General features: G+C 38.3%; 1 protein-coding gene and 2 long non-coding RNA genes across 6 annotated transcripts in view; 2 read left to right on the forward strand and 1 right to left on the reverse strand.

Annotated features, from left to right (window-relative positions):
* The first annotated feature begins 5,506 nt into the window (after positions 1-5,506).
* Positions 5,507-16,597, forward strand: LOC125268635. Of its 2 annotated transcripts, none has more exons than XR_007184937.1 (7): positions 5,507-5,799; positions 9,193-9,566; positions 9,783-9,877; positions 10,051-10,101; positions 10,754-11,019; positions 11,184-11,338; positions 11,825-16,597. It is a non-coding gene; the product is annotated as an uncharacterized LOC125268635 (long non-coding RNA). The 2 variants fall into 2 exon arrangements; XR_007184938.1 differs by having other exon boundaries at positions 5,507-5,665.
* A 116-nt stretch (positions 16,598-16,713) lies between these two features.
* LOC125268638 lies at positions 16,714-19,812 on the forward strand. The gene is made up of 3 exons (XR_007184939.1): positions 16,714-18,415; positions 18,744-18,970; positions 19,333-19,812. It is a non-coding gene; the product is annotated as an uncharacterized LOC125268638 (long non-coding RNA).
* A 559-nt stretch (positions 19,813-20,371) lies between these two features.
* Positions 20,372-25,493, reverse strand: part of LOC125268636 (neuronal PAS domain-containing protein 3) — a 359,515-nt gene continuing 354,393 nt past the window's right edge. For 2 of the 3 annotated variants that reach the window (XM_048190978.1, XM_048190980.1), the window contains exon 12: positions 20,372-24,933. In XM_048190978.1, coding sequence (XP_048046935.1) covers positions 23,537-24,933 — 1,397 coding nt within the window. In that variant the 3' untranslated portion in view covers positions 20,372-23,536. The remainder of the gene's footprint in view (positions 24,934-25,493) is intronic. The other variant, XM_048190979.1, reaches the window with a different exon arrangement.

Genomic DNA, 25,493 nt, shown 5'->3' on the forward strand with positions numbered 1-25,493 from the left:
AATCAGACACGACAAATAAAACATGCACCATGGTGTCAATTTAAATGTATGCCAGGAGTACTTTTTGAATTAATAATAAGAATAACATAATTAGTATTAGCAGCCCATTATAAATAAAAAATAAAATGTAATTATAATTTAAATAAAAATATCAGTATTCTTTAAAAAATAAGTTGAAATTATGCAAACTGATGACTTTAATAAACGCAAAGACTATCGATTAACATCCTCCGATAGGCCTAGTTATAGTAGGACTGTCTTAAACAATTTATTAAGTTTTCATAAAAAAATTACCTATGGAGAAAATTAAATACTATGAAAATAGTTTTAGTTATGATTTTTTCCCCATTTGATTTAGTCTAGTTAGTTTTTGTATCAAATACAATGTGATTTTCGGTGATTGAGATCTGGCAGCAGCTCATTTTTCCTTTTGAGAGAGCGATCCGCTCACAGCTTATCCTGCCATGAAATCCCCCATAGGCCAGCAACCCAATGAGAACACGGGACAATGATGATGCTCCATGACAAAAGCGTGAAGGCGCAAAAGCTGCTGTAGATCAGCTTACCCAGAAAGCTCTGTAACTGGCAGATTTGTTTGGAAAATAAATAAATTACGGACAGTTACATACGTATTACCAATCATAGGCTTTATGGTACACCTCAAACAAGGGATTTAATAGTAATTTATAATGTTAATATTTGTTGCCGAGTCCACGAATGGCTTGGGTATGCAGAACATTTGCAGTTTATATGGACCCCACGCCACTGATATATATATTAGGGATGCACCGAAGATCACACAATATTCTTGACTAAATAACTTTTGTAACTTTCATAAGTGTAGCAGACTCCATCCGAATGATGACCAAACCTTTACTGATGTTTTATAAAGTTTATTGCGTCTGTTTTCACTCCAAACAAGTCACCACAAAAGAAAACATTACAGAGCACAAGAAGTGCGCATTAAACTCTCTCTCTCCATTGCATTATCATCAACATACAGTGAATTACTCAAAACACTTATTACAACAAACAGTTAACAAATATATACAGATCTTATGCCTTTTCGGGGGATATATATATATATATATATATATATATATATATCAGGGGCGTTTCCTCCGGGTAGGCAAGGGAGGCAGTGCCTCCTCAAAAAAAATAGGATGAGAAAATAATCCATATTACATATAAAACAACACAAATATTACAAATTATGACATTAAAAAGAGCGCAAGTCACGCGTATTTCTTAAGGAACACTGCCCAACAGCGACACCCGCAGGTAAAGTTACACAGAGGAGTCATGCTTTACAGTCTATGGAGTCGTGCCTCCCTTTCCTCTCATAGGAAACCATATAAAATCATCAGACCCCCGGCGTGCGGTGGGTTTTGTGGGGGGTAATTGAGAATGAATGGGGGAAAGTCACGTGAGAGGAGGCAACTCCATCGCGCTATGATTGGATGTAATTGGCTATGATTGGATATGATTGGTTTGTGCGATAAATACTGTCAGTTTGAATGAACAAATGATGGCGTCAACCGGAAGAATAATCGAAAAGTAAGTAAATCACCAGGTTAGAAATCACTGCTTTATGTCACGTCAAAATCAAACTTGAAATGGACTGAAAGCATGATGACTGCGGGTTTTTTTTTAGTGCAATCAGCTTGGTGAAATTAAAAATACAATTCGTGTCTGTGACAGACGGTTTACGGAGCATGACTGATGATCCAAAATATCCTAGATTGACAATTAAAAAGAAAAACCTCAATACACAAATAAAATATATTGTTTAAATTATTATTGCCTTTAGTTATTATTTTGGAATGAATGTAGAAATGCTTAAAACACTAACTTGATGAGACTGACTTGGTTTTGATAAATAGAACATTACATTGTTAATGTAAAATTACAAAATAGAATTGTATTTGGTTTCTTTTTTTTCATTTTTTATGTACTGTAATGTTCATTTAACAAGGAAGATTTACATAGGCCTATAGACCACTTTGGAGCAGACGTCACAATTACGTCACTTGCAGCTGCGCGCGCATACTGGTTGCAGAAAAATAGCGGTAGCAATTGAAGGAAAATGTGCAAAATCCACAGAATAAGAGAAAAATGTTTTGTTGTGCCTCTGGATGTTGGAATCGGAATGCAAAAAATCTAGTCTTCATTTTTAAAGAAAACCATCGTTGAAAACGTCCTTTGAAGCTAAACGGAGACGTTTCACAGACTGGACTGATGACACCTGCAAGGATTAGTCTACTATTAAAGCAGGAATTTGATGTAAACAGTAAGTCTACATAATATTCACATATGCAGTTCAGAGGACATACATACATAGCAGTTACAGCATGAAATAATTATAATTAAAATAATTTAAACCTATAATATTTTACATAGATAACTTTTAAACATAATAATTTTTATTTCACAATTCTGACTTTTTTTTTCTTGCATTTGCGTGTTTATTACTCCCAGTTCGGACTTTATAACTCGCAATTGTGAGTTTATTTCACAATTCTGAGGGGGAAAAAGTCAGAATTGCGGGATAAATTGCAATTCAGAAAAGACATAATAACGAGTATATCTCACAATTCTGTTTTTCTTTGTAAGAAATGTGAGATGTAAACTCAGATTTGCGAGAAATAAAAGTCAGAATTGTGAGATATAAACTCAAAATTAACTTTTTATTCTTTTATTTCGTGGCTTCCATAGACTTCTACTGCTCAACTGTCATTTTCTGCAACCAGCTAGGCTCCGCCCACAAAAAACGTCATCGCTGTTTGCAAACACCAAATTGGTCTATAGGATTCACATTTATAGAATTTGGATTTAACATTTACATAACACTTTTAGATTTAAATAGAAGGTTTAGATTTACATAAAACACTTAGTTTTAACTTTTGATATTGCATGTATGCTCAGCACGAATTAAGATATCTTGGGATTCAAGTTACTGCTAAATTCATGGATCTTTATCGCGCTAATTTCATTACTCTTCTGTCTCAAGTACAAAGTAGCTTTAATCGTTGGTCAGTGCTGAACTTATCTCTAGCAGCTCGGATTAATAGTATTAAGATGAATGTCCTTCCCAGGTTTCTATACTTGTTTCAGTGTGTACCAATTTTCCTTCCGCAAACCTTTTTTCGTAAATTAGACGCCATTATTTCGGATTTTGTTTGGAGTGGGAGGCCACCAAGATTACGAAAACAATATTTACAGAGCCCAAAGAAGCTAGGGGGAATGGCCCTACCCAACTTTAAGTTTTATTACTGGGCGGCTCATCTCAAAATAATTCAGTTTTGGTTACATTCTGGTTTACAGTTATTATCGTCAGTTTGGTTGGGAATGGAGCATTTTTCCTGCAAACCTGTTTCACTCTCAGCTTTGGCTCATTCACCTATTAAATCACCTATAAAAAATTACACTAAAAATGTCATTATTAAGACAACTGTAAAGATTTGGAATCAGTTTAGACGTTCCTTTGGCCTTCAAACATATTCTACTTTGGCACCAATAACAGCTAATCACTCCTTTCCTCCATCGTTAATTGATCGTGCATTTGAGATTTGGTCTAATATGGGCATTAAAATATTTAAAGATCTCTACATTGATAACACTTTCGCCTCATTTGAACAGTTGTCCAAAAAATTTTCCCTCCCAAATCAACACTTTTTTAGGTACTTGCAGATTCGTAATTTTGTTTCTCATAGGTTCCCTCAGTTTCCTTCTATGCCCTCTGACACATCCCTTGATATTTTTTAAAACCAGCGCCCGCTTTGAAGGGTATGATTTCATTTATTTATGCTCAGATCCACTCACTTAGATTTGTTTCTTTGTCGTCAATTAAAGCGCTATGGGAGGAGGATCTGGGGATTGCATTTAGTGATGATATGTGGGGGAATGTTCTTGACAAGGTACACCACTCCTCGGTTTGCGCCAAACATGGACTGATCCAATGTAAAATTTTACACCGTACTCATTTAACTAAAACCAGGCTCGCTAAGATGTTTAATAACATTGACCCGACTTGTGAACGATGTCACCAGGCAGCAGCAACACATATACATATGTTTTGTTCTTGCCCTGTTTTAACAACCTATTGGCAAAATATTTTTGATTCTTTGAGTGAGGTCACAGGGAAGAGAATAGTGCCTGATGCTATCACTGCACTTTTCGGGGTAACTCCGGTCACAATACCGTTGTCTGCAGAGTTCAAGATGTTCATAGCCTTTGTTAGTTTGTTAGCAAGGCGTTTGATACTTTTGAATTGGAAGTCTCCTACACCTCCATCGCATATTCACTGGATTAGGGATGTTCTGTACTTCGCCAAACTCGAAAACATTAGACATTTGTTAAGGGGCTCTCAAGGAAATTTTTTTAAGACGTGGGACCCCTTTTTTGAATATGTTGGGAAGTTGACCTTTCCAGATAATCCTCAGTAAACTTAGTGACCCGCATTTTTGCTGCAAATGAATGGGCAGTAGCCCTTTGGACCGTTACTCACAGCTAAAGGTTTTTTTTATTTTTTATTTTTTTTATTATGTTGTCTGTCATTGTTTTTTTATGTTGATTCTTGATGTTTTGGTCTTTGTATTATTATTATTATTATTATTATATATTCTTTTCTTTTTTATATATATATGTGTGAAGGGGAGTTTTGTTTGTTCTATTTCATGTTAAAATTCAATAAAGAGATTGATGGATATTGCATGTATTTATATATTTAATTTAAGTAATTTAATTGCATGAAGCTTATTTAGGTAAACATCGCAAAATGTATCTGTTTTTGTAGCTAAATCCAACAGAATTTGACCAGTTTTTCTTACAAAATCTATTTTACATACGCGCCCCATATAAAATTGTATATGGTTGCTACTGTCTTAGAAGCTATTGGACTTTTACCGTCCGATATATATATATATATATATATATATATATATATATATATATATATATATATATATATATATGTATATACATATTCCTCTTAAAAAAATCGGAAGGCACCTTGTTTATTTATAAGTTTTTTTTGTTCTGTCGTTAGCCTAATGGCTAATTTTATCTCGAGCAAAACAAATGTTAACTTAGGCTATCCGGTTGTTAAGTCTGACGTCACACGGCAGCGCTTCCGGGTCCTAACGCTCTATCTCATACCACAAGAAAACAACAAATGGTGCTAATATACATACACGATGTGGTGTAATACTAGAAAAAAATATATAATTATAACCTTTATCTCCATACCAAAATTCCAGATGGCCAGACAATGGTTCATCTTTTATAATTCGTTAAAATATTAATATCTGTGACGCTGTGAGCACGGAGACTGTTGTATAGACTGTAAGTATTTAAAATGTTTAAGTTTTTAAAATGATTGATGTTTAAAATGAATAAATAGCGCTCATAAACGGCCGTTGATGGCATTCTCAAGTGAAACGAGTCGAGGCTTGGACCCGGAAACGGCGTTCCTTACGTCACGACTTAACAAGCGGATTATATTGTAGCTCCGCCTCTTTCCACATTTGGCGCCAACATACAGTTAATTAGCAACAGTTAGCAAAAATCGCTCACAAAAATGGTTTAGTTAAAATGCTTCGAGTAAAACTGTCCACTATTACTCAACTTCGTGGAAATGTGAAGGAACATTTCACTAAAAGAGAAGGTAGGAGCAATAACAGTGAAATTCTCATAAAAGGTGTCTAAATACAGAATAAGTGATAAACATAAAATACAAAGAAAAAGACGGGACGGGAGATCTTCGAGGCTTGAGTGCGTGCGCGACTGATGGTGTGAAAAGTAAGTTAATGCCGAATTTTAGGATTTATTATTGGAAATGAAAATCATATTTAGGTCACGACTGCCAGTTGTTTGAGAACTGCTGTAAAAGGGTGAGCTGTTTAGGCCTTTATGACATTCTTGGACATGTCCACATTTCAGGGGCGGTTTCTTCATTAGGGCGATAGTGCAACGCACCACCAAAGTGCGAAAGGGAAGGACTTTTTTTAATCACATTCAACCACATTGTTACTTCAGCTGTCACTAGAGTACTGCCTCTGGTCTGGCTATAGTCCAATCAGCGTCGAGTCACGTTATGTGGAGTACCGCCTCTTTGGGCGATTTCAGTCTGGCCGAGAATCGCCCAGAGTGCTCTCATAGACTTCCATTCAAAGAACTTTTTTTTTGGAACTGCAGGCGAACTTTCAAACTTTTCCCCCACAAAATATGTGTTGTAGCCTAGTATAACTGTCAAGACAGCAGTGGCGTGTGAACTAAATTTGGTAACAGTACAGTGTATTACAGTGAAATTATTAAATATTTTTCATAATAAAAAAATCATAAAAATTAAGACATTTTTCCAAAATAAGTGTTGTAATATAACTATCAGGACATCAGTGATGTGTGAACTGAATTTGGTGACAGTACAGTGTATTACAGTGAAGTTATTGAATATATGTTAATAGTCAAGTTATTGAATATTTCTCATAATAAAAAAATCATAAAAATTATACAAAAGACATTTTTCCAAAATAGGTTTTGTAGTATAACTATCAGGACAGCAGTGATGTGTGAACTGAATTTGGTGACAGTAGTGAAGTTATTAAATATTTTTCATTATAAAAAACCGTATGAAAAATTATAAAAAACATATTTTTCCAAAATAAGTGTTGTAGTATTACCAGCAGGACAGCAGTGGTGTGTGAAATAAATTTGGTGACTGTACAGTGTATTACAGTGAAGTTATTAAATATTTTTCAATATAGAAAATCATACGAATTATGCAAAAATACATTTTATATTTCCAATATAAGTGTTGTAGTATAAGCAGGCCAACAGTGGTGTATGAAATAAATTTGGTGATACTACAGTGTGTAACACTGAAGTTATTGACAGTATCTGTAGTAACACACTTCAGGTTTTGCACTTTGCAGACGGTCCCTTTGGATCTGTCTCTCATAGAGATCAATGTATTTTGTCCACAGCAGAGGAAAGCTGATTTTGAGGAAAATTAGGTTGTAGCTGCTTCTCTACATTACTACGATTGAAAAGAGGTGTTATTTGAGTTATTGATCCTGGAAATTCGAATCTGTGAATATGCGGCCAACTTTACTTAAGTCTGAAACAGGGTAGGTTTTTGGTAAAAAAACAAACAAACAAAAAAACAACAAAGTTGGCCATACCTCTTCCCCACTGCCGTAGAAGTTTCAAATGATGTAAAACTAATATGTTTGCCTAGTGTTCTTAAATTGTTACGTTTTGCCCTATGCTACGTCTGTTTTTATATTGAATGTTTATAGCTATTTGTTAACACACATCTGCACACATTTTATTCCTCATTTCTATATATACTACTGTATTTGGTATATTTTGTTATTTTCATTTGCTTGCACACTTGAATTATCAGTAATTATCAGTAGTGTATCAGTGTATAAGTTTGAATAATAATTTTTATTGAATAATAAAAATGTTTTCTTGCAGATCAATTAATTTGTGTCTGCAATCTGCATAATCTTTCTTGACTAATGCTGGCTATTTGAAAAATCACAGTTCATAAAGATGTCAAACTGAGCTGTAACCCATTTAAGCTGTATGTCTAGTATTTTGAGCAGTAGAGTCTATAAAATTGCAAAATAAATAAACATTCATCAATCAGTAATTTTTACTTTTAATATGTACAGTAAAGATCAAGTACTTTTGTACTTTTACTCAAGTAAAATTGAAAAGGAGTTTAGGGTTCCTACACAGTTTGTATGGAATTTGATTTGAGTATTTTCCAAGTCTGGAAAAGTATGGAAAAAAGAAAACAGAGTATGAAAAAATATTTGTGTTTCCAGACTATTTCCCCTATTCAGTTTTCTGAAATATAAAATTAAGAATTTCTAAAAGAAATCATATAAGCAGAGTGACTTCATGGCAAAAGTTTAGTGATTGTCAAACATGACTGAATGAATTCAAGGCACACATATTAATTTTAAAGAATTCACACATTCCACAGAATTTACACAGTACTGTCAAGCTAGCTTATTGTGCCCTCAACTTATCATGCCAATAGCATTTATAGCCCCACATTCCAGAACATTATCACCTGTCCCTCATGCAGAAATTTGGGCAAAACAGGACCAGTTGTTTTATGTTTTATAAATGATAAAATACAGATAATTTCAAATATTGCTGCACAAATACTTTCAAATTCTCAAAGAAATAATTTATTCCTTAATTCAACTTGAACTTATTTAATAATTAAATTTAGAAAAAAAACCCTCAAAATTGTAACAAAGAAGACATTTAAAAGTTGTGATTGATCAAAAACATTGTTTCTATTAGTATTTCTTTGACACGGAACAGGTGAGAAGTAAAATTCATGTAATGTGCAAGGTGCACAGGCAAATTTTGCTACGCCTTTCACCTAGTGTAAAATTACAACATAGACATTACAAGCTCACATCTAATATGATTAAAGCATTCAACAGTACCTTAATATCTACATGATCTAAACATATTACTAATCACATAAAAAATATTTTGGGCATTTTACTTGCTTGAATGTTGATTTATCCAGTCCAGTAAAACATGATGATATGATTCAAGTCAAGTTTGCATGTTGCGTGAGTTCATGGTGAACAGGTGAACAGGCCTAGTCACAAAATATCCCATCCAATAGCATTGCAAGGCTGAACAATAGGACCTATTGGTTGTGTAAATGTGGTCTTAGAGAGAAAAAATATCTGCAGGTTTATTTTAGAAGAGCTAAAATTGACCTGGCCCTACAGGGTTAAAAGCAAAGTGTAAATATGCAAACCTGCGTGAACTAGAAGACAGACTGAAATTATTTGAAAGATTCAAAGACTTTTGCTTATGCTAAAATCAAGAGAGTTAACTGATTATAGTAAAAATGATCCTGTATAACTTTGAATATGGAAGACAATGGACAAAATCAAGACTTCTGATAAAGGTTTACTATATCTTATAGCTCAAAGGAGCAAGAGTGAAATTGTAGACGATTTTTGTCTGCTGTTATGCACTTCAAAGTAAAATAAATCCAGTTTTTACTCTAAATACTTTAATTTCCATTCAATATTACTGTTCTGCAATTTAAAGTATAATGCATTGAGGGGACATCCTGACTTTGCTTAGGGACCCCAAAATGGTAAACCCACCCCTGATTGTGTGTCCTCCCTAACTGCTGTACAGGAGGTTAACGAAGACATTCCCGAAGTTGAACAGAACAGCAGCACTGACAACACTTCAGTGTCCAGCTGTGTGTCTTCTCGCACCGCTGTGCAGGATGTTAATGAAGACATTCCCAAAGTTGAACAGAACAGAGACACTGATAAAACTTCAATGTACAGCTGGCACAACTGTGTGTCTTCCCTCACCGCTGTGCAGGATGTTGATAAAGACATTCCCAGTGAAAAGCAAGGGGGCATCAGCAATCACAACATCAGTACTTCTCCAACTGTGCCTATGGTTTATGACTGAGGAGAACAACAGCACTGCTTCGTCATCAGACATTTTCTGGAAGACTGAGGAGGAAATTTTCCATTTAAGTTTAAAGGGAAATACAGGTCAGTATACTACCACAAGCTTCAACATGACTCAAAATTTTTTAACGTCTTCTGGACAAAATCTTTTTTTCATCCTAATGAAAGTGTGGACTGAGGATCAAGGATTGTTTGTCTGAGGCACCACAGTAATGTTTCCATTCTAAGGCAATCTTTAATCAGCATTTCTTTATGGTTTATATTGTACATTTTCTGTATACCTCATTTTTTTATTAACAGGGGACATCTTCCAGCACTATGAAATTGGTGGAATGCAGGGTAAAGGATCATACGGAAAAGTCTTTGAAGAAACCCGTTTGTCTGATTCATGAAAGGTTTGTTTCATTACTTGCTAACAAAAGGATTTTGTACTCTCTTGGAATTTAAACTCATGAAAAGTTACATTAAGGTTCTTGTATGGAATCATGTGACGCATGTGCACACATAATTGATTGTAACCCATTCTCACAAAAAAAAAAAAAAATGTTTTTCTTCCCTTGGTAAACAGGTGGCAATCAAATATGTGGTGAAGACAGAAGACATGGAAAATGTCAGTATTGTAAGTAGGCTGCTTCTCTCTTTGTTTTCTTACTATGATCACATGATAGATAGGCTATTTTAACAAAATTTTACCAGAAAAAAGGTCCATTGTCAATAGTGCATGAATTTCACACCAAGCAGCTTTCTGTATGTCAGCACTAAAAATTTGCGTGACCGACATGAACAAGTGAAATGTCCATATGGAACTTTTTCAGGTAACACTTTATTTTAAGGTGACATAGTTACACATTACCACATGTACTTACTATAGTAACAACAGTAAATTATGCATAATTACAACTAACTAATCCTAATCCTAACCATAACTCTATAGCAAGTAAATGTATTACTTATTATTAATATTACTCATTACTTATTTGAGCAAGTACAATATAACTACATCACCTTACAATAAAGCGTAACCCTTTTTCGCTCTCACACAAAACTGAGCATGTGGATTCCGGTTAAAATGACCAAATTTTAACCTGCAAAATTTCGCAGATCAACAGTAAATGTGACCACAACATCAGTTACTATTTACATTCGAATTTGTTTAAATTACAAGTCCTCAAACCTACTTACCCAAATGCAGGACATAATTCTGTTGTAGAAATTCAGATAAATTAAACCACGTCCCCTAATCATTTTACTTTGTTCCTCAAATAATAAAGGTGCTGGACTGGTTGGAGACACCAGATGAATACATACTGGTCTTAGAGTGGCCCATGACGTGAAGATATGCCGCGTTTTGTACTGCACAATGTTAGTAGAATCAGGGAGTCGACAGCACGAGTGGTGATGCATCAGGTTGTCACTACTGCAAGAATATGCTGTGAAAGGGATGTCTTCCACAGCAACCAAAACATCTTGCAGGTCAAATTAGTAGACTTCGGCTGTAGTAGACGCTTGAAGAAGTCTGCCTATTCAACATACAGTGGTATGTATTATTATTCTACAAATCTATGATGGCAAGTTATAATGAGCCTTTCAGACAGAGCCAGTAAGAACAGTAGATCATTTATAGTATTTGTAGTATCAATAGACAAAAGCTGTGGAAATACAACTTAATGGCAATGGACAAAATATTGTTATTTCTTCCAGGCACAAGAGTGCCTGTCTTAGAAGGTACCACAGCAAGCCTGCAACAGTGTATTATTTAGGCGCACTGTTGTTCATGATGGTATGAGGGCAGTCCCCTTTCAAGCAGCTTGCTAAGATCGTTGCCAGACACTGATACACAAAATAACTTTTCAAAGGTGAGAGCATGTGGATGGATCATACAGGAACATTTACATCACGTTCCAAATTATTATGCAAGTGACATATCAGTAAGATTTCAGTAGAATAAACATTTAGATTTTCTAAGAGCAATAAAACTGTAAAAATATTAGTTGTTTTCATGCCTTTTGCACACCATTGGACCATTTCATGCTTTTCATCTTCAGAAAGATCTTTCTTCCTCTCCATATTGCATGAGAACTGTGACTTGCTTAATAATGTGGAACAACCTCTAAGTAGGGTTTCCATAGACCTGACAAATTATTTTGTCTGAGATAAATAAACAAACATACATTTTCTTAGAAAAACTAAAATCTGAATGTTTATTCTACTGAAATCTTACTGATATGTCACTTGCATAATAATTTGGAATGCGGTGTATTACTGTTAAAAATAATGTGATCAGTTACACCAAGTACAGATCTTTATCAGGTATAAAATGTATATCTCCCGTTTCTTCACAGAATGCATAGATCTGATCTGTTGCCTGGAAAGTGATCCATTCAAGCGGGTTGATTTTGAGAAGATCCTCCTCCATAACTTGTTCCAGTTAATGATCCTGAACTAAAAATGTTTGAAAATATGACTCCGTCATGACCCGATAGAGAAAAATAGACCAGTAGATAAAGAAAAACACTAATATGCCTAAAAAGAAAAAAAGCAACGAGAGGTAGAAAAACATGCATATAAAAAATCCAAAAAGTGATTTGTCTGGTCTCCAATGTGGAACATAATGAGAGATGTTGGTGTGGTGGCTTAAAAGATGCTGATTCTGTCCTGTATGTGCATGGAGCTTAACCAGCATCAGTTTGATAAATATTAGACTCTCTATGTGTATGAAACATGGGGCAAACAGAATCCGATGACTTCAGTCAAGCCAGCGGAATCCGTTCCCCCACCCCCCTGATGAGAGATGTTGATATAGTGGCTTAAAAGATGCTGATTCTATCTTGTGTATGCATGGAGCTTACCGAGCATCAGTTTGATAAATAATGTGTAAGAAACATGGAGGGAACAGAATCCAATGACTACAGTCCAGCCGTTAGAATCAGTTCTCCCACCCCCCTGATTCTTTTTTTTTTTTTTTTTGTAGTGTGAGTTTGGTGGTGTAATAAAACAAACATCATCACGTGTGTACCTTATTCCCACCACTGCTTCCTGATGGTTTAAAGAACAATTACTCCTAGTTGCCCATCGTTTTAAAGAATAATACAACAGAGAGAGTGTCAAGTATAAACCCCTCGTCCGTTCAACAGTATGCGTGCGCAGTCAGGGGAGGCGCGTGGTGCGGAGCCAGGCAAAAGTAAAGTATACTTTATACTTTACCTCAGCCTCCACTGACTGCACTCACATCTCCCCAAACGGATGAGGCGTTTATACTTAAATCATCAATCAAAAGCCTTCTTTTTTTCTTTATGGGAAGGTCTAGGCTTGTGTTAATTTGTGCCTCACTCGCAATATATAGTCACATTACATTGTACAACACTTTATGACATTATCTTATCAAAAATGCTGCTACCCCAAATACTACACAACAAATAAAAATGCTGGCGGAGGCTGGCAACTTAAAAAGAAAAAAGAAAAAAGTTGGTGAGGAAAGAGTTGACATGAGCTGTGAAATCCACAGTGTGCCAAGAGTGACATCTAGTAGTTAAAATCAGTAATTACACCCGAAGAGCTTTGTTTTTGTTTTTTTATACAGGGATCTTCTGTATACTTCTGAGTTGAGAAATGGAAAACTCTTGTGAATGGCAGAAAAATATTTTGTATTTTTCACACTTTGCATTATTGGTCCAATGTGTAAACCATATGTAAGCAATATGATTTAGGCACTAAATCCAGCATAAACTCAATCTGCATATTTTTAAACTCCCCAGGACAGAGGTCACTGTCATTTTCCTGCCAAACCTGCATTTAGTTGTTAGATTAAACAATATGATTATGTCTCAGAAAAGTATGAGTATGAGACTTATGAGAGATCCTGACATTCACAAGAGCAGGGGCATTGCTAGGATCAGAAGAAATCTCTCCTTAGTTGTTTTCACAGCAATATTTTTCTTTTCTGTCTCTACGTGCTATAAACACATGTAATGTCTTCAGTTAATGTCTGTAGACACTATGGGAAAAACTCCTTTTTCTCTGAATGTTGAAGCCTTATTGAATCACGCAGTGAAACTGCACAAGCCATATCAGTGCAGGAATCTGCACGAACCCACTGGCTGAGCAGTGTAATCTGCATGAACCTATGGGGTTTCTGCGGATCTGCGTGAACCAACTGAAACAGGCGCTGCAGCCCGCCAGAATGGGTGGAGCATCCGTCTATATAACAGGCTCGTCTCGCTATAGGATTCAGATTAACTCGAATGAAGTGATGAATAGCACGGCCAGCTACATAATACTCGTTTCCGTTATCTCAGGGAACAGGATATATTAGTAACCGTTGTATATTCCCTTTCGATATGGTTCACTTGTATTGTGTCATTAGATGCTATGGGAACACAGTCAAATCACATAATTCTATGATTGCAGAACGACAAACGTTCTAAGGCCCTAGCCTAAGACACTTAAGATAAAGGCCTCAAAGGCAGTAGGGCTAAGTAAGGTCGAGGTACTCTCCCGACACTAAAAAAAAGGGTTCAGACCATGGGTCGGAGCCTCAAGGGAAGGTAGTGGGTTGAGCTCATACAGAGGTCAAAGCCCAAATAAATGGAGAGGACTTGTGCTTGTAGTGCAGGAACATCCAAGTTGTAAAACCTGGTGAAGGTGGACGGCAAGGACCAGCTGGCCACCGCACAGATGTCACCAATGGATACTCCACTGGACCACACCCAGGGAGAGGCCATTCCTCTGGCGGATTGTGCTCTTACATTGATGGGGCACTGGAGACCCATCGCAGTGTAAGCCAACGCAACAGCGTCCACTATCCAGCGGGATAATCTTTGCTTCGCGACCGGGTGCCCTTTGGTGTGGCTTCCAAAGCACACGAAGAGCTACTCTGACTGTCTGAATTGTGCAGAATGCTCAATATAAACTCTTAAGACCTGGACGGCAGAGTAAGTGTAATTCTTGGTTGTCTTCTGAAATGGGAAGAGTGGTCAGCGTGAAAACCTATGCTGTGAATGGAGCAGAGAGCACATTAGGCACGTAGTCATGCCTTGGTTTGAGTACAAATTTGCAGTCTTTAGGCCCAAACTTAAGACAAGATGCACTCACAGAGAGGGCTTGCAAGTCAGCCATCTGCTTGACCAGTGCTAGTGCTAGCAGGAGGGTGGCCTTAAGTGAAAGTGGCCATACCTCGGCCGACTGCAGCGGCTCTAAGGGGAGTCTTTTGGGGGCCCTAAGGACTGTCGACAGGTCCCATGTTGGGATGGTAAGAAGATGAGGCGGGTTCAGCCTTATGGCCCCCTTCAGAAAATGAACAACCAGGTTGTTCCTGCCTAGAGACTGCCTGGCCACAGGAGTGTGGTATACTGCCATGGCCGCCATGTAGACTTTGAGCGTGGAAGGGGTGCACCCTGTGTCCATCAGCTCTTGTAGAAATGACAGTATGTTACATAAAGTAGGGTCTTCATTCCAGACTGCACACCAGTCAGAGAAAACAGACCACTTAAGGGCGTAGAGACGTCTAGTGGTTGGGAATCTAGCCTCAGAAATGGTGTTTAGGACTCTCGCTGGGAGGTCAGTGAGTTCCCATCGAGGGGCCATACATGGTTAAGGGTGCCAAATCTTTCCCTTCGCCTGGGAAAGGAGGTCCTTCCTCAGGGGAATTGGCCATGGAGCTGCTGCTAGCAGCTGCATCAACTGAACAGAAAAACTCAGGTAGATATGTAGCTGCTTTTCCGTGCTCGACCAGGAGCCTGAAATCGGCCTGCCCTTACATAGAGCTCCCTAACCTGTGTTGGAAGCATATGTCAAGACCACCTTCTTCCTGGAGACCATCCCCATTGCAAGGTTCTGAGAGGGGGGAAGCCCCTAATCTGAACAATGCTGCGAGCTGCTGAATTGACCGAGTGCACTCGGGTGTGAGCCTAGCCCTGGGCCGAGTTGAGAACTGCTTCAAGGAAGGCGATTTGCTGGCTGGAAGATGGTGAGCTCTTGGCTAAGTTGATCCTGAGTCTCAGGCATTCCAAATGACTGAGGACTGACCCAGGCTGTCCAAATTCCAGCTCAACACTCTGGGGATGGCCTGCCATGCCTCAAGTTGAGTGTCAAATGGTTGAAGTGTTACAGGATGCAACTCATGCTAAGGCGGGAGGACAGCACCTGATACAGCATTGAGGGGAAATAGGTAGCATTTCGTCGAGTGGAGCCGTGGCTTGACTTCCGCTTTGGGTGGCGCTGAGGCCGGCCTGGGTCACTGCTGAGCCAAGTACCGGCAGTGAGGCGAGGGCATCAGTCTTTGATGAATGTGGCTTGGCTTGGCGTGAAGACAATAAACATGACTGTGACAATATGTGGTCTATCTGTGTTCTTCAAGCCATCTTGGATATTTTCAAAAAAAAAAGTTAATTTATAATGCAATGCTAATCGACAGCATTACAGTAGAATATATAAAATTCATATTTTCAGCCTCATTCTATGATAAAGAAGCCACATCAGATCACAAAAGGAAGTTATTTCAAACACTCGACTGACGTTATGAAGTGAGTTTGTAGTAAAAATATGTTGTTAAATGTGTATTTTGTTGGACAACATGTTTACAAATGCTTCTTATTACACTGCAGTGTGCATGAACTCACTGTCAGAGAGAAGACAGTGAAAAGGCACAGCTGGTATCAGTGTATCGATACTGCGAAAAAACAGTATTGAAATAGTTTTAGTTAGATATTTCAGCATCGAAAAGCATTGAAAAATCTATATTTTTGACAACACTACTGAGGTGTAGTAAGCTAGCCAACCATCTCTGATTTTACTACTAGTTATATAGCTTGTTCAATTAGGAACTGACTTGACAAACACTAGATAACATTACAGTAACAGATGTTTATCAGTTACCTGTCACACATAGTTTTAGTTTTGTTCATGTTTCATGTTTCCTGGTTTGCCATGTGCTCCAATGTCATGTCATTTGCTTATCCTCATGTCATGTGCTTCCCTAGCCTCATGTGTTGTATTGTTATTGGTTCATTGGTTTGATTGTGCACAGGTGTCCCTTGTTTTGTCATTAGTCCCTGTGTATACATTGACCTCATGTTTCCGCAGACTTTGTCAAGTATTGTAAGACCGTCGGGTCCCGACCTGGCTTGGGCCAATATATATATACATATATATATATATATATATATATATATATATATATATATATATTTTTTTTTTTTTTTACAGATTGGGCTCGGGTAGGACTCGGGCTCATTTAGCTTCTCTCCTTTCATTGTGCCCATATATATACGCACAGAGCACACATAGGCTACTGTATGAAATACAGACAGATAGTTGAGTATCTCTTAAGCAATTTATTTTATACAGCCCCCCACCCAGAAGATCCCTGTTAAAAACAAAGCAGCTCATCAGGTGTTATTACTTACTGTAACCACTAGATGTCACTCTTGCCACACTGTGGATTTCACAGCTCAAGTTAAAAGCATCTGTGGCTCTAAGATGTAGCTAAATAAAAAAAACTAAAAAAAACATAAATCTACTATACCCGTACTCACATATCTAATATGTAAAGTAATCATATATGAAAATCTATCCATCCATTCCTGGCTGTATTTCTATCTGCAATGTGTGTAAAACCATGCCTGTCTCTGCTCAAACAAATTAAACACCTGCTTTTGATCAGTGTATGACTAGACCTCTGTAGATGAGAGACCGTTCATATTTCATATTCATATATGTGTTGAAGGTTCTATGTACCTGTAGCTGCCCTAATAAGAGCCTCTTAGCTATATAAAGTTCAATAACGACTGTATGGGGGAGATGGACAGCTCCTAATCATTAGGGAGGATTCAGGTTTGGGCTTTTTCACCTCCTCCTCTCTCTTTCTCCATCTCTCTCCTGTGATCTATCATTCATGGGCTTCATTTAAAATTGCGTAAAATATTTAAAGTTGGTTGGATTTCTTCAGTGGGCTTCAGCAGTGACCTCCCCCTCAGTGCCTGAAGTCAGTGGAGAAAGATATGCAGTGGGGAGAAGGGAGAGAACAAGAGAGAAAAACAGGGCAAAGAGGAAAGGTGTATAAAAGTAGGAGAGACAGAGACAGAGACAGTGAAGGGAAAAATGCAGAGCAAGTTACAGTGTTACTTAGCATTGAACAAAAGCTGTGTTCGGAGGAGAATACTTGCTTACTAAGTAACGAATAATGCACAGTATACATTATATACGGGTCTACACTTTTTAAATAAAAAATCTTAAGTGAAATGGTATTATTCCACTGTAAATGTTTCAAACATTATGTTGTTGTCATATGATCTCATGATATTGCATGTAAGTGGCATATAATTATCTTGGAAATTGAACATTTGAAAAAATACTTCCAGTTTATTCAACATACTACGTGCATCCCAATTTGCAAACGTATGCATGATTTTTTGTAGTGCAAGTAGCAGAGGTGGAACAAAGTACATTTACTTGAGTAGGCCTGCTGTACTTAAAGGTGCCATAGGTACTTCTCTACAGAAACATTTTTTGTTATACTGGTTGAAAGTCTCTTCATATCCTGATAGCAATCACTATCGTCTATGGAAGGAGTAGGACCATAAAATGTTCACCCAATCATTATATTCGGTCCGAATGAAAAAATGTGATGTCCTACCTACCTGTCAATGTATGTTTTTACATACCCTCGTGCACCCTGTTCACGCAGACATCATATGTCATCAGCGTGTTTCATGCTTTGCAGAGTTTATGTAGACAGACCTCAGTCACGGAGCACTGCGAACAAACAGCAGCCACCTTTTACAGGTCCTACTGAATCAAAACAACAAGCTTATGCTGCGTTCACGCCATAACTACTGTAATTAAGAGATGGCAACCTGTGAAGTTCTAACCAGCGCCGTTCAAGTCCTCAGACTCTGTCAACAGCATCAACACCGAAATGAATCTGCAGCAGTCAGGTACAAGCTCTCTAAGTTTTTTACGTTCATTATTATTATTGTAATGTTATGTGCTTTGAGACATGAGGTAGTTTAACGCAGTCCCTTGTGATGCTTTGCAGAGAGCATCTGTATGTGTGTGTTCATGAGTTTTGGAGGGGGCTTTGCTTTGGAGAATGCTCTATGACATATGACCTTAACTTCACTAGATTTGAAAGACAAATATCATACTTTTCACTCCACTACATTTTTATCAAGGTCCTTGGAAGTCGTTACTATGTAGCAGCTTTGAACGTCAGTGGATGAACTTGTTCTTCTCTATAATGTGATTTTTTTTTTTTTTTTGCAGGTGACAGACAGCCAATCAGTAATCGCTCTTGTAGGGTCACTTGAAGTTCTATGATTTCCCACAATTTTTTTTAGCATATTGAGGTATGTTAACTTTTAATTTCTGGTGAAAGCTTGAAATGGAAATTGTCTGTGATTTCAGAGCTAAAGTTTCAGTAAGAAGTCAAACGGTTTATGGATTTGCCCACCTGGTTACCATAGCCTTGTGGATACACAACTAACGCATAGGTAAGGTTCGACTAGGACGTTAATTAGCATGGAAAAATGTAGTTGGGCTAATAACATTAACTGAAGTCTTTTCATAAATATGTTTTAGCTTAATCTTGTCAAATAACCACAATGTAGAAACCTTTCTTTTCTATTATGATTTCGACTTGGAAGAGTTTTGTAACTTTTAAACAAGTATTTAAATGAGTTCAAGATGGTCTCAGTGTCGGATGGAGCACCACTGACTAGTTTAATGATGACACAGTATGCGGAACACATTCATTTTTAAATAATGATGTGAACAGATGAAGCATTTATAACAACTAATATATAAAAAATAAGAATTGGCCTTTTTGATTTCATGGTGACTTTAACTGTCACAGCTTTCCCTAAGTACCAGAGGGGGAGGGACTATCAGACTCCGCTGCTGAATGACAATGGAGGTCAATTCTAGCATATTGCATTGTGGAACGTGAACGTTACTGTGCACAGTATGCTACAGTATGTGCTGGAGGAATAGTATGAATAATCGTAACAGTAATCTTTCTTGTTCTCTGAGACAAATGTTTCATAAAGTTGACATGAAACCAAAACTGATGCTATTGACCTTCTTGTGTGTTTTTGATCTTATTGTGAACAATATATTGGTGCATGATATTCCAAATAAATAAATTTAAAGAAATAAATATCTTCATAACCTATCATAAACTAAAAAAATAAATAACTCGTTCTGCCACTGAAACAACTACTTTGTTTTTACCCTTCTTCACCAACACTGACCACTTTGCACTTCCTAATGGATTAAATAAAACCCCTGGACTCAACTTTTCTTTTTCACTTGGAAATGCATCATATTACAGAAATAATGGGCTTTAAATGGTGTTTCAACAACCTCTAAATAAAGTCATGACCTAACATTGTGGAAAAAAACATCTAAAGTAAAACACTTTTAAAAGGAAGCATTTTTTCCCCTTTTATTTAGCTTTGCCGTAGGAAGTTACAGTGAGATCAGTATAATAGAAGACACAGATTGAAATATTCCTGCTAATTGAAAACCTGGTGAAGATATACCGTGAGGTGGAAAAACATATCAGAAATACCCGTGAGAATCTGTCCAACGTAAAGGAGACACTCAGCCACTGCTAAAACATGTTGGCCCAGGTGCACTGGATTGCCATTTATTGTGTGTGGAAGCAAAAGTCAGCAGGGCTGCATGGGAATATTTTGATATTCCCTTACCTGAAACCTGTAAGTGATTAAAAAAGGCTTCGACTACATTAACCAAAACTAAAGACCGAGAGAAAAACATAGGAGGAAAAGAACAAACATAAAGAGGCCGGAAAGTAGGAACGCAAATAATAATCACTGATGTTCGGCATTCACTTATGATGAACAGAATGTAAAAGAAATGATGCCAGATAGTAACAAATCCAAGAAAAGTTTATTATGAATATGGCACCTGTAAGATGGTAAAAAAACTGTGTTACAGAAAGACAACCATGTATGACATGTCGCTTTAACTGATGAAAACCTACAAAAGTATAAAATAACCCTGTTGTAAAATGAAGTATGTACATTTTTGAATTGCAGCATTATTCATGGTAAATGAACAAAAATGTGTTTCCAAAAAAATAAGCCAGGCACTCAAAGTTAGCTTTAGTTAGTTGTTTTTTGTCTTTTTTTCTCTGAAAACAAAAAACAAAATCAAAATGTACCATAGTTTTCTCTTTTTAATATTTTAATTTGTTTGTACTTAGAATTTATAACACTGTTAACACTGATACTAAGAGAATCCCCTTTCTCCCATATTCTTCTACTTGGCACCAAGTTCCTCATAAAAGAATCTGTATAATTGTACAAGAAATAGTTAAAAACACAGACACAGTCTTCACAGGTAATGAAGTGATTTCTCATATTGTAATTTTAAACACTATTTATCTGACAGCAGCTGAGATTAGTTTAAGATTAAATCACCAGCAATCATTTTGACACAACACAGATACATTGAGACAGCTCGCCCGGCTGTTCTGTTAGTAACATATGGGTGTATTTCCTGGTCCACAGTGTCTGTTTTTGGAGCTGCCCCCAAACCCCCGTCCTGACCACTTCTGCTCTACATACAAAATACTAAAATCTAGGATCCCGTTAACCTGCAGCAGTGACGGCAAGTTCTCCTGCAACAGTTCCGACAGCGAGTCCCGTTATTGTCATCTTTAAAAACATTAATATCATGACCTGGGTTTGAGTAACAACACGTCTTCACAGAAACCACAGACACAAGTTTCCTGATGTCGGGGGGAAGCCTGATTCAGGTAAAAAGACGAAGGCCCCCCTTCCCTTTGCTGGACAGACTAAAAAACACTAAACATCGACAAAGCCGCTGGACCGAACAAAATCAAGTAAACCAAACAATCAACTTAGTAAACATGCATTTCCAAAACACCTATAAAAATAGATTTTATAGTGCGAAATACTTTTTTCATCTCTTTAGAAATCTTTAAAATTGTTTATTGTCCTGAAATACTACCGTCATCTTTTTTTTTCATTATGATTATTTCCTGTGAGTTGCAGGGTCCTTGAAGTCAACAGGTTTGGTGGAAACCAATGAAATACACCCAATGCACAAGAGAAGCACAAGGGACTCTGGGAATGTTTCACATCTGAGGCTTTTGAGGTTCCAGTCTGCTAAATGCTACTTCAGTTTTTTTATTCCTCATCACGTTTGAGCTGGAAACTGCAATCCCAGAATACCTCAGTGGCAAAAAAATGGCTCCTTAAACCTTTGAGCTAGTTTAGAGTCTTTTATCTCTGAGAAGAGAGAGAGGTCTGTAGACTACACAACAGCAAAGCAATAGCAGAAACAGAAAAAAGTAATACATACAAAAAGGAAGCAGCAAAAAAGGTGACACTACATTGGAAGGCCACCACACAAAATCCACTAACCTCCACTGGTTCACTAAGACTGCAAGGGGGCTGGAAGGAGAACAAATGTTTCCCCGACCAAGCCCGGACTAGCACAGAGAGGACAAAGGACAAAACAGCTACATTAGCTCAGTATATACTGCATATAGTAACACACACTTAAGTTGCTATGGAGACTGACAGCCAATGACACTTACACATTGTACAAGTTTACGGTTATCACGCTGCATAATAGATGACTTGATGGACGGCTGCCAAAGGATGAAGTGACAGTTTTCTTCCGTTTTATTACTTTCGTTTTTTTTTTTTTAAACATCAAATCACAGTGTTTTAACACCGAACTGTGAGAGTAAAGTTTTTTTTTGGCAACAGTGGATAAAAATTAGGAATGTGGATTTTCAAAACACATTTTTTGATTGAAAATGCATGTCCTTATTACAATCTCCGTTTGATATGTGATTTTGAGAGAGAGAGTTTAAGGGGTAAGGGATGAAGGGGAACTGATTTCGGAAAGGAAACCAGGCTTGTAAGCTAAAGAGGGAGTGTAAACAATTAAGCCAAACATTTATTTAAAAAAAAAAAAAAAAAAATCCCCAAAACAATTAAGAATAGCTCTGACCAAAGCCTGTTGGACTTTAACATTCATCTTCAAGTTTGCAATGCAAAATTAGCCTCAGTTGCACTGAGATAGAGAAAGGAATTCAATGTTAAAAAGAAAATTCTAACTTTTGCGCATCCCTCTCAGGACTCAATTAGATTGAGTTAAAATACTCTCCCGTGCTCACGGGTAAGTGATGAACATAATAATAATAATTAAAAAAAAATCAATCAAAACAAAAGAAGTCTGTTAGATGTTTGACTTTTCTGTAAAAAAAAGCTCTGAAGCCGCCATATGTCTGGACTTCCGGAACAGTACCTACATCAGCCAGCTGAGTGAGGGTAACTCAATGATAGCACCATGGATCTGCAAAAAGAAGATGGAACTGGAGAAATCTCACACTGACCTGTTCCATGTCCTGGGATTTTATAGTAACATTCTATTCACAGGCCAATACCCGGCTAAAATTGCTTTTTTAAATGCATGATTTGCAAGTTGAGCTATAAAAAAACGAAGAAAAAGCATTATTTCTAAAATACTATTCCCCCTTTAGAAAGAACCTTAAAACCCTTTGAAATACATCAAATAGGGTAACATCCTTTTATCAGCATCAATCTCGATTACATCAAGATACCGTTAGAAACATGAACAGTTTCTTTTCTTGTCAATTTTCTTTTTCTAATACCTTTTAAAACATCCTAATGAGGATGTTAGATACTCTGGACAAATATTTCACCCCAGAGAAAACATACGCTACAGTGCTATGAATTCCCTGTGGCTCAGAAGGAATTCTTTACAATAGAGATGAGTCTGTTTAGTCCGTTTAGAGAAACCGTCATCAAGAACTTGTGTGAGGAGGCGAGAAAGAAGAAAGAGAAAGTCGAAGAGATAGAAAGACAGAAAGACACAGGAAGAGAAACCATTCATTTCAGTTACACAAGTTCAATTGCTCAAAATTCAAAGTGCTAGAACATCTCACTTTTCCCCAACTTTGATACACAGTCTTTTGCCTCAGAAGAGTCTTTTTAACACAGTTGAACACAGTAATATGGTCTCAATGTTTTGCTTCAATCCTCCTTGCGCTCCAGAGTCTGTGTGTTGTGGATGCCGTTGCTGTAGACGGGAAACGGAAGCGTGGAAAAGAGTCCCTCTGCTGTGGTGAAGACGTTAGCAGCAGGCATCTGCGTGAGTCCAGCTCCGCTGACTGCGGCCCCAAAGGGGGTGGACATGTTGAGCCGGTGAACGTGATGGTAAAGCATCTCCATGGGTGTCTTGGGGTCTATGCCAAAGCCAGGCCCATCCACAAAGTTCACAGCAGTGTGGGCATTAGGCAGGAGGTTTCCCTGCATGGCCAGGCTGACATCTGCCGGGGCGTATCGGATTGTTCCAGTGGTGTAGACTCGCGGGGAAGCCGTGCTGGTGGCGGCAAGCGTGCCTGTGACTCTGTGCACCAGTGGAAGCACCACGTTCCCCGCTTGTAACCTCTGCAGGGCTTCCAGATCACTGGTGTAGAGCAGAGAACCGGAGGAGGTGGGCGTACCCTGCTGCTTGTCCCGCGGCGAGGCAGACAGAGGTGGGGAGAGCGGGTCAGCGGTGGTGGAACTGGAAGGAGGAACCAAGCTGCCTGGAGTTGCGCTGGAGACGGAAGTGGGGGCGCTGTTATTGTTGCCACTGCTACTGTTGCCACTGAAGTTGGGCTTTCTGCTGCCTCCTCCACCCTCGGCCCCAGGTGGAGTAAGGACGGAGTCGGGGATGGACACCTGCAGGCCGGCAGGCGGAGGGGAAGGGAAGGTGTCATGGGGTTTTGTCATGCTGTAGGGAGACTCGTTACGGGAGATCTCTCGATTGGGTGGATAGTTCCAGATGCTGCTGTCGTTGTCGAAGTTTATAGGTTCCGACATCTCAGTCTTGATCTTCAGCACAGAGGAACTGGTCGGGGAGGGTGGAAGCAGAAGGGGAGGCTGGTCTCCGAGGGTGGGGTCCAGGCTGCCAGGGCTGGGGGTGGCAGCAGCCGAGGGAGACAGACGGAGACGTTGCCGGCTACCATCCCATTTCTGCTTTTTCCTCCTCTTCTTTCTCTTCTGGTGTTTACTCATTGCCGGCCCACTCAGCTCTCGTCCACTGTTGCAGTCCTTCACAATATCTTCTGCATCATCCTCTTCTTCTGAGGAGCAAGAGGAGGGCGAGTCCTGCAATTCCTCCACCTCGCCGTCGCCATAATGCTCTACCTTTATGTGTAGACCACCCAGGCGGCCCTCCTTGTGGTCAGTTTCACAGTCAGAAGGTTCCAGACTATCATCACTGTCCTGACTTTCTGGATTGCTGGAACTGTCTCCTTCCTCCTGTCGTCTCATTTCTTGCTCTGGCGGCCGGCCCGTCTGTTTCTTACTGTCCGACTCTGGATCTTCACTGTTCTCGGAAGACTGATTCCCCTTCCCATCTGACTTGGAGTTTTCGTTGTCTTCTGGGAGAAAGAAAAAGTTTAGAGGACAAGTTTCCATACACACCATCATAGTTTATTAGACAAAGGTAAGGTTCCTCATAGTTCACTAAACATGATCAGGAGTTTAACATTAAGGTTTTTCATTTAAAGCTTAGATAGTTCGAAGTGCTCCAGTTGGATATATATTATGCTTCTAAAGTACAGGACACAATTGCACTGGGGACATAAACTGTTCTTTGACGTTCTTTGTTTTGGCTACAGCATTAGCCACTATTGACTTATATATGATGTGATGTATCATTAGTCATTTGTTTTGTCATGAAAATTCTGTTCAGTGACCTTGATGGGGATGGGGATGGGGATAGGGATGGGATTCGGAAATTCTGGCCTTAGGAAAAACATGTCTGCATTGGAAGAAAACAGTGAGAGAGACAGAGAGATAAAGAGACAGAGAAAGACAGAAGGAGAAGGCGGGGTGTAGAGATGGGTAGGGAGTCTGAGAGGAGAAGAGGGCATGGTTTGGTCCAGCTGCAGCTGGCACAGTCTGTAACCTTTGTGATGAAGGCTGGCAAGAGGCTCGG

Source organism: Megalobrama amblycephala, linkage group LG5 (genome assembly GCF_018812025.1).
Source record: "Megalobrama amblycephala isolate DHTTF-2021 linkage group LG5, ASM1881202v1, whole genome shotgun sequence".
Classification (NCBI taxonomy): domain Eukaryota; kingdom Metazoa; phylum Chordata; class Actinopteri; order Cypriniformes; family Xenocyprididae; genus Megalobrama; species Megalobrama amblycephala.